Source organism: Gracilinanus agilis, chromosome 6 (assembly GCF_016433145.1).
Source record: "Gracilinanus agilis isolate LMUSP501 chromosome 6, AgileGrace, whole genome shotgun sequence".
NCBI classification, from domain to species: Eukaryota; Metazoa; Chordata; class Mammalia; order Didelphimorphia; family Didelphidae; genus Gracilinanus; species Gracilinanus agilis.
Window position 1 is genome coordinate 276132540 of NC_058135.1, and position 9010 is coordinate 276141549.

Here is a 9010-nt window from a genome sequence, read left to right on the forward strand (position 1 = left end):
ATATTAAAAAGACCTTCTCTTGTCTAGAGTATCTAGTAAGATCAAACATTATACTGGGTCTCCCCATAAAGTTTGCACATTTTTCAGAGATATTAACTATAATTCCTCCTGATGTTGGAAGCTAAGTTCTCCTGTCTGACCATGCATCTTTTCATTCACTTAGGGTATATATTATTTTTCATTTATTGATTTGCTTGTATGTTTATTGATTTCATTCTTATGGCTTTCATTGCCATGGTATTCTCCAGAATCCCTGAAATTAGACCTTCTACTTTTAAGTCCTAAAAAAAGAAAAAAATAGAACTGTTGGCCTACTTCAGTTATTATCTGTAAACAGAGGTTTACACACATCTTTATTTTTATTTTTATTTATTATCCAATAAAAACACAATCATATAAGTATGAGGTTCCTTTTTCTAATGATCACATTCTTTAAAGCCCTCTTCACTTCTTCATTCCTTAGACTATAGATTAAAGGATTTAACATTGGGATAACCACTGTGTAGAATACAGACACTACTTTTCCTTGAGTTGGCGAGTAGCTTGAACTTGGGCACAAATAGGTAACGATCTCAGTTCCATAAAATATAACAATGGCTGTAAGATGAGAAGCACAGGTGGAGAATGCTTTGCGCCTCCCCTCAACTGAATGTAAGTGGAGAATGGAGAAGAGGATGTAGATATAAGAGGTAAGAATGATCAGAAGTGTTCCTAACATATTTATCCCAGCACAAATGAAAATGATCATTTCATTCATTTGGGTATCAGAACAAGAAAGCTTGAGGATTGGGGGACTGTCACAGAAAAAGTGATGGATGACATTGGAACCACAGAAGGATAAGCTACTTATGTAAGTGGTATGAATTATTGAGTTCAAGAATCCTGCTGTAAATGCCCCCATGGCCATCTTCAGGCAGACTGTCCTTGACATGATAACTGTATAGAGCAGTGGATTACAGATAGCCACATAACGGTCATAAGCCATTAATCCAAAGAGAATGCACTCAGTAGTTATTAAAGCAATGAAGACATACATCTGCAGAAAGCAGCCAGTAAAGGAGATGATTTTCCTTTCAGACAATAAGTCAGTTAACATTTTTGGAGTGATAGTTGAAGAATAAACAATGTCAGTCAAAGACAAATTGGTCAGAAAAAAATACATAGGCGTGTGGAGTTGAGAATCTATTTTGATTAGCATAATCATTCCAGCATTTCCTATCATTGTAAGAGTATAAATCAACAAAAACAATACAAAGAGTATAAATTGAAGTTCAGTTGAGTCTGTTAACCCTAACAAGATGAATTCAGTCACTGTGGTATAATTTTTCCCAGACATTTATTCCAAATATCAGTACACGCTAGAGAATAATTAGATAAAAACAGAATCAACTCAGTAAGGGAAGAGATGACTTAACTGAAAAGTAAGTTTAAGAATCTGACAATTATAACTTTTTTCTGGCATAAATTAATTTAGAAGAGTATACATTGTTTTGCCCTAACCTCAACCATTCAATAAGTAAGTGTTCTATAAAATTGTGGAATTTTTTTACCTTTATTATGTATTTGCTACCTTCAGTGCCCTATGCTATATGCTAGAAATTTAAAGGGCAGACAATTAGCTAAAAGTAAAACAAAAAAAGAAAGATAACTGAAGAAGAAAAGAGATATGATGTGATTAGAAACTTCAGAATGAGGAAAAATAAGTAGAAAAAGATTTAATTTAAGTTCAGAGGGTATGATTTTAAATGATCACATAACTAGGGTACTCTAGAATAAATCACAACCTCTCTGACATCCTGTTTCATCGTTTCTTTTTCAGAAAGTTGAGCTGGATTATATTAAAGATATTCTAAACCCTGTATTCCTTTAATTTACTTGCTGGAATTTAGAGTGGTCATGTGGGTCCTCTTAATTAACAAAATAATGTGTGAGTAGAAACTTTTAGGAAAAGCATTACTTTTTCAATTCATTAAGTCACTCAATCAACAAGCATTTATAGAGCACTTACTATGTAATAGGGGCAGCTAAGTGGCACAGTGTATAGATTCATCTTCCTGATTTCAAATCCAGCCTCAGGTATCTACTAGTTATATGATCCTGGGTAAGTCACTTACCTTGTTTGCCTCAGTTCCTCATCTGTAAAATGATATTGAGAAGGAAGTTGCAAACTACTCTAGTATCTTTGCCAAGGAAACCCCGAATGGGGTCAGGAAGTGAAGACACAACTGAAACAAACTAAAAACAACCACAACACTATGTGGAAAGCCCTAACCTTGGCATAATGTGTTATACCAAAAATATGAAAACACTAATCCTGCCATTGTAATCTGTTCCTATCTTGCTGGACACTATCACATCTAAAGGCATTAATCTGAAAATATTAAGAAAAGTCAAAGGATAGTAAATATTGAATTAATTTTAAATGGCTGGGAGGGATGACTGAATTTGGTTGCCAGATATGACAAATATCAGCTTGGTGATGACATAGCACCCACTTGCCATACCAAAGCCTCAATGACTTGTACTCTAAAATGAAAGGAATAATACCTTTGCTAACTATTTTTTGTGAGAACAGCTTTGTAAATAAACTACTTAGTATATTTAAGAAAAGAATTGTTTCTGCTGCTAGGTACTATATTGTTCAACTCTTGAAAACTCAATTTAAGATATGAAAGAAAAATACATACCAAAGCAGTAGGACCACAAAATGGCAATTACATATTTATCATAACTCCAAACAGATATTAATAAAAATCTTCCATACTCTCTATCCCATCAGAATAGAGGATCAGGATTTGATCAGCTGTTCAACTTCATGAAAGCTTCTCAAAGTTCCTTGAGATTCTGTTTTCTTTTTTATAGTAGTTCAATTCCCAGTGCTACTAGACCTTCTGGGAGAAAATCTAGACATGTTTTGTCTTCCATCTTCTGTCTTCAAAGGAAATGATCAGAAAAAAATATTTGGAATATGATGAAATTAGGGAATGTGAAAAGATAGAGAAAAGCAAGAATTCTTTCTTTTTGGTAGAATGCCTTAAATATAACTACTTGATATAGTACTACATAATTTTTATTCAATAAATTGAGGGAAAAACAGAAATGATAAGCTGATATAATTTGTCATCAACACAACAGGATATATAGGTAACCTGTAAGATGACAAGATCAAAGTCAAAAAGGTTCTTAAAAGCTTATGACATTAGACAGAATTTTAAAAAATGTAATTATTAAAAACAGACATAAAGTTGTAGACTTCTTTTCAAATATCAGTTTTACAAATAAGTTATGGGGAGGATGGAGACATTTATATAAAATATTTTGTGGACTTTAATTTCAATAAAAATAAATAAGCAATCTGAGGGTGAGGTAATAGAAATAGAATTTCTTGTCCCAAATATTTAATGTTTTACTCCTTTTGGTGAAAATACATTTAGAGTGCTTTGATTATTCTAGGCAAGTTTTTAAAGGAAAAAAAGTCACTAGCTTCCAAACATCCAAAAGGGCAACTAGGTTGGTAGAGAGGTTTGAGAACATGCCATGTGAGATAGAGTGAAATGAGCATGCTTAATTCATAAAGCTTGGGAAGGAGAGGAGGAAGAGTCTTTTAAATAATTTAAGGAGAGCAAGATCTATTCCCAGTTAGCTAGAAGGTGTAATGGATAGAATTATCCAAGAATGACCTTGGAGTCGGGAAGATCATAGTTCAATTCAGCCTAAGACACCAATAGCTATGTGAGCCTGGGCAAATCACCGAACCTTGTTTATCTTAGTTTCCTCATTTGTAAAATGAGCCAGAGGAGAAAATGTCAAATTATTCCAGTATCTTTGCCAAGAAAAACTCCAAAGGACTCATAAGATGGAAAGAAAGTAAAAATGACTAAATAACTAATGATTTGTCCCAATTGGTTCCTGAGAAAAGAATCGGGAGAATTTGATAAAAATTATGAGGGACAATTTTTTTTTTTGCAACATGAATGGGAGAAAAAGTGTTATCCAATCTTAGGAACTTAAATATAATTATGAAAGGGGTATTAGAGGTCATCTATTTTAAACCTTTCATTTTATAGATAAAGAAATTTAAACCCAGAGTTGTGAAGTGTTTGTTAAAGTCACATAAGAAGTAACACAGCTCAGAATTGAACTCAGGTCCTTTTATTCCAAATATGATGTTGAATTGATTGCCAAAAACTAATAATTCAAACTATCTCAGAGGAGAACAAGGAGTTTTAAGAGTAATTGAGTTCTTCTTTGATAGAGTTCTTCACATGGGTCTGGATAGCCATTTGTCAAGTATAAAGGAGGGAAGACTGCCATTTGCATATAAGTTGGATTTTATGTTTTCCAAGTTCATTTCCAAATTCAAATAGTCTTCAGTTATGTTCCTATACTGCTTCACAATTCATTTTTCCAAAGCAATATAAATTATATACCTTATAAATTATGATTACTTTTCATGTTTTCTATTTGTTTTTGCTTTGCTTCTGCCCTCTTCATGATAACTTATCATTTTGAAATTTTTCTGATTTATTTGTATCCAAAGGATGTATGACTCAAACAAAATGCATTTCATTAAAATTCCAAATTTTAAAGGTCTTTTCCTTACCCAGCCTTTAATATTCTCTCTCTCTAAATATTTCCTAGAATTAAGAAGGAATAAGAGTTTAAGCAGTATCACATTTTGTTCATAACATTTTTCTTTCACTGTTGAAAATTTATTTTATTTAACTAAAGGACGTCCTTTAGTATGAATAATCTTTCAAAGATGTATTTTGTCTAGATTTTGGAACACCATTACCTCAGAAAAATAACAGATTAAGGTGACCAAATGAGCCAGAAATATAATGGTGAACATAAGTCAACAGTCAATTCACAGGCCCTAGAAACACTATAAAAAATGTGCACATGATTGGAAAAGGAGAAATAAATACATTTAGCAGTAGTAAAGAATATCAGATGAATAGTCAAAATGTTGAAATATAATATTATTTAAAATGTTAAAAGAACTAGTGGAAATTCTTAATTTAAATTTAAATTTCTTAATTAGTGGAAATTTAAAAAATAAATTAGTGGAAATTTGAGCATATTCTCCAAGTTAGTAGTCTCTGAACTTTATATGTCAACAACTATACTCTTTATATTTTAAGGAAAATTAATCATCTGTTCTTCATACTTTAAAATAACATATTAAGTTAATTTTGTTCTGATGCTATCTTAAAATAAAATTTTAAATATTACATACATTAGGAAAATTAACCTACCAGGAAATCTTATATATATATGTTATATTTATGTATTATATATTTATTGATATTTTATATTTAAATAGTATATTGCATAGTTTCTTATTGATAAATTTCATTATGATTAATACATTAGTATTTCTGTATGTGTAACTTGCCTTTATGTATACACACACACACACACGTACATATATTCCCCCAAATTCTCTACCCTATAAATAGTCTATGAGATAATATACTCCAAGACAGTAAATATTTATTTAAGAAACTAGTGTCCTTTAACAAATAGAACATTCTCACAGTCTAACACACCCTCTTGTTCCAATGTATAGTACTTGTAGTCTTTAATTTCAAACTAATCTATTAGTGAAGTACTGTCTACACTGGTAGAACTTAAAAAAAAAAAAAACACTTTTTATTGGTGGATTAAAATTAGATGGGAGTCTCCAGGATTGGAATATGTAGTGAAAAACCTTTGTCAAAGACTTGAGAAACTTATGTTCTTCCTAAAGCTAGCCAGTCAAGTGAAGGGGCTCGTGCCAGAATAATTCCAAAATAGTCAAGGACTTTCCACATAACTACATAATATCTTATGCCATGAGGAATAACTTTGCAACATCCTATGTCAGGAGAAACTTGGGTGGTCAAAAATTGGGTGAGGATTCCATCAACTATCATCAAGAAAAGGACATGTCCTAAGAAGATCATAATCAAACACTAAAAATTTGACTCAGCTGCCTATCTCAAGACAATTGCTCATAATTATATTGTAAAACCAGGATTAATTAATTGCCCTTAACTCACTAAATGTAGATCAAAGTTTGTTAATACAAAAGAACTAGTCACCACATTTATTGAATCACATTAACTGAATAATATTGATTGGAACTTAACTGGTATAAAATTGGTGATTTAGGATGGGCAGAGGTCTATTAAGATACAGTAGAATTATATTTTTTTTAAATATAAAATATATGATTCAAATATAAATTCATGTGTATTTGTATGTGTTCAAGGCATGTATCTATATTAATAAATTTATTTATATAAATGTTGGTAAATATGTTAATGGCAGACTTTCACTTATATTTCTTCAACTACTTCTTTTGAAAGTTACTAAAAAATTGAAAAAAATCCATCAATGAGTAATTAATTTCAATGTAGGCAAGATATTCATTTTAATTTGGTCATTATGAAGTTTCTTAAAGCTATGACTTTCGATAGTATAATTATTGTTGTTCTCCCCTTTCATTGGTTTAGGTCTATATGGATGTTTCATGAAAAAATAAGGAAAATATTTATTCAGTTTAAAAAGAATTAAATGGGATTCATTGGTCCCAATGTAGGAATTGGCCTTTATTACATATCTGTGAAAGTAATGTCTTTGTAATAAATGTCTCTTCAACACGTGAAATAAAATAATGCAGAAATATTTTGCTTTTGAATTCAAACTGAATATGAAAGATTCATTACATAAGTGGATACAGCCAAAAACCTAATACAGTATATACATATACATACATATGTATATATTTGTATTTTATAAAGAAAAGAAAATACCCCTACTTGAAATCATTCCTTATTTCAGGCATTTGTGATTCATACATAGTTTCTACCTCATGCTTCTGAGTGATTTCTTGAAATAAAAAAGATGTATTGAAAAAATAAAGTACTTTTTTCCCTTTAACAGAGATGTGTATAAGTAGGAATATAATTATGGTCATGGGCAAAAGAAAGTTTCTGTGTTTCTCCAGGGGCAGTGAACATACCTTGACAGTGCTCAAAGGGACTCATTACTTGGAAAAGAAAGAATTTTTTTCTTTGTTATTGCTGCTATGACTTCATTGATTTTCTACTAGTCAGTGCAATGATTGCCTATTCTAATGATCCCCATAGAACTGATTATTCTAAATTTTCTATGGAAGAAAAATTTTTTTAATGTGTATTTGTTAATGAGTCATTTGGGGCATAAACTTTGAAATGCAAATCTTCATTGAAAGTCTATAATTAGGACAACTGAGATTAAGTTAGATGGGGGAATAAACTAAACTGTTTCCTTTGAAAGTTTAAAAAACTGAAATTAGGAACATTAATTATAAGGAAAGATAGAATCATAAATAAGAAATGCAGGACAGGAAACACACACATATTCTGAAAGACAGTCTGATGTCCAGAGGTTACTGACTTGCCCAACATCAAAGAGGCAAACAGCAGAGAGTGATAGATACCATTTCTAGGGAGTTTCTCTGTGATAGGTGCAAAAATGTATGGAGAGAATACCTGACTCAATATCATAACCATTTGGTCCAACCCATTACACTTTCTCTACTTAATAATTTTGTCAAAGGATTGCTAACTCATGGTTCCAGACAAAGACATTATTCTCAATTTTCCCCCCAACATCAAACAAAAATCTTCTAAATCCTTCAGTTCAATCATATTTACAATGTTTTGTTGTTGTTCTTTCTATTAATATCTGTGAATCTAGTGTTGTGCTAAGGAATGAATTTGCACAATACAGGGAAAATATACTAATCTCTACATTATGTTGCTGTACCTTATGGAGTATTATATAAACTCTCTGGGTTTCAATCTCTTCATCTATAAAATAAAAGAGCTGAACTAGATGATCCTTAGAATTCTAAAGATTATTTAATCCATGTCAATTTGTGAGTAGATTCCTCTCTATGTATACTTTTTTTATCAAGTTGAAAGCAATTTGAGAGCAACCATAATCATGCTACTAAGCTGAATTTTATACATCATTTCACTTTTGGTTCTATATACATATGTACATACACAAAGATGATTAAGATTTTAATACTTCCATTCTATAGATAGTCACATATGACAGTTATTAGTGAACACTTTGGATTATAGGTTATCTATTGGTTGTTTAGTCTCTAAAACTCATGTCTTGAATTACAAATATTTCAGCTTTCTCAACACATTTCCCTCAGTGAATCTAAGATTCCTTCGGAAAGAAAGTGACTATTTCAAATATCCAGAAAATTAATGAAATAGAGTGTTGACTTTGGGGTTCAGTTAAGGATTGAAGCATTATTAAATTCATTTTTACTGAATTGATAACATGTTTAACAATTTTTTCTGACATTTCCTGATTCATATTCTCACCTTTTCTCCCTCCCACACTGCCCTGAGGCAGTAAACAGTCTGAAACACATTATATCACTGCTTTAATGCAATACATATTTCATTCTATAGTCCCTGTATCATAACTGAAAATATATGCCAAACATAAAACCATTAATTCATGAAGGAAATAAAGTGAAGGATGGAGTGTTCTGATCTGTAATTCATATTCCAACAATTTCTTCTTTTGCAATAGATATCATTTTAAATTTCTTTTTTCTTTTTTTTATCATGAGTGTCTTGGGGTTACCTTAGAATCTTATTTTGTTGATAGTCATTTTGTCTTTCATAGTTGATCACCATGCAATATTTTTGAAACTATGCATTGTTCTGGTTCTGCTCACTTCACTTTGCATCAATTCATATACATTTTTCATGTTTTTCTGAACTCTCCTGTTCATCATTTCTTATAATATTTTACCATTCCAACAATATACATTGCTTATTCAGCCATTCACCAGTTGATTGATAACCCCTTCTTTAAAAAGAAAATTCATAAAGAGTTGCTAATTTTTTTTGGTATGACTATGACCTTTTCCCTTATCTCTGATCTCTTTGGAATACAAACGTAGTAATTGTATTTGTCATATCAAAGGGCATGCACAGTTTTATGGCTC

The 9010-nt window shown here is 31.1% G+C and overlaps 1 protein-coding gene across 1 annotated transcript; it reads right to left on the reverse strand.

The window, feature by feature from the left end:
* Positions 1 to 391: 391 nt before the first annotated feature.
* LOC123252899 (olfactory receptor 5F1) lies at positions 392 to 1336 on the reverse strand. The gene has a single exon (XM_044682143.1). It carries the CDS (start codon positions 1334 to 1336, stop codon positions 392 to 394), a length of 945 nt encoding a protein of 314 aa, XP_044538078.1.
* Between the last annotated feature and the right edge of the window lie 7674 nt (positions 1337 to 9010).

Bases quoted from the DNA above. Each gene is read 5' to 3' on its own strand.
- LOC123252899 (XM_044682143.1), bottom strand. From the start codon at position 1,336: ATGTCTGGGAAAAATTATACCACAGTGACTGAATTCATCTTGTTAGGG.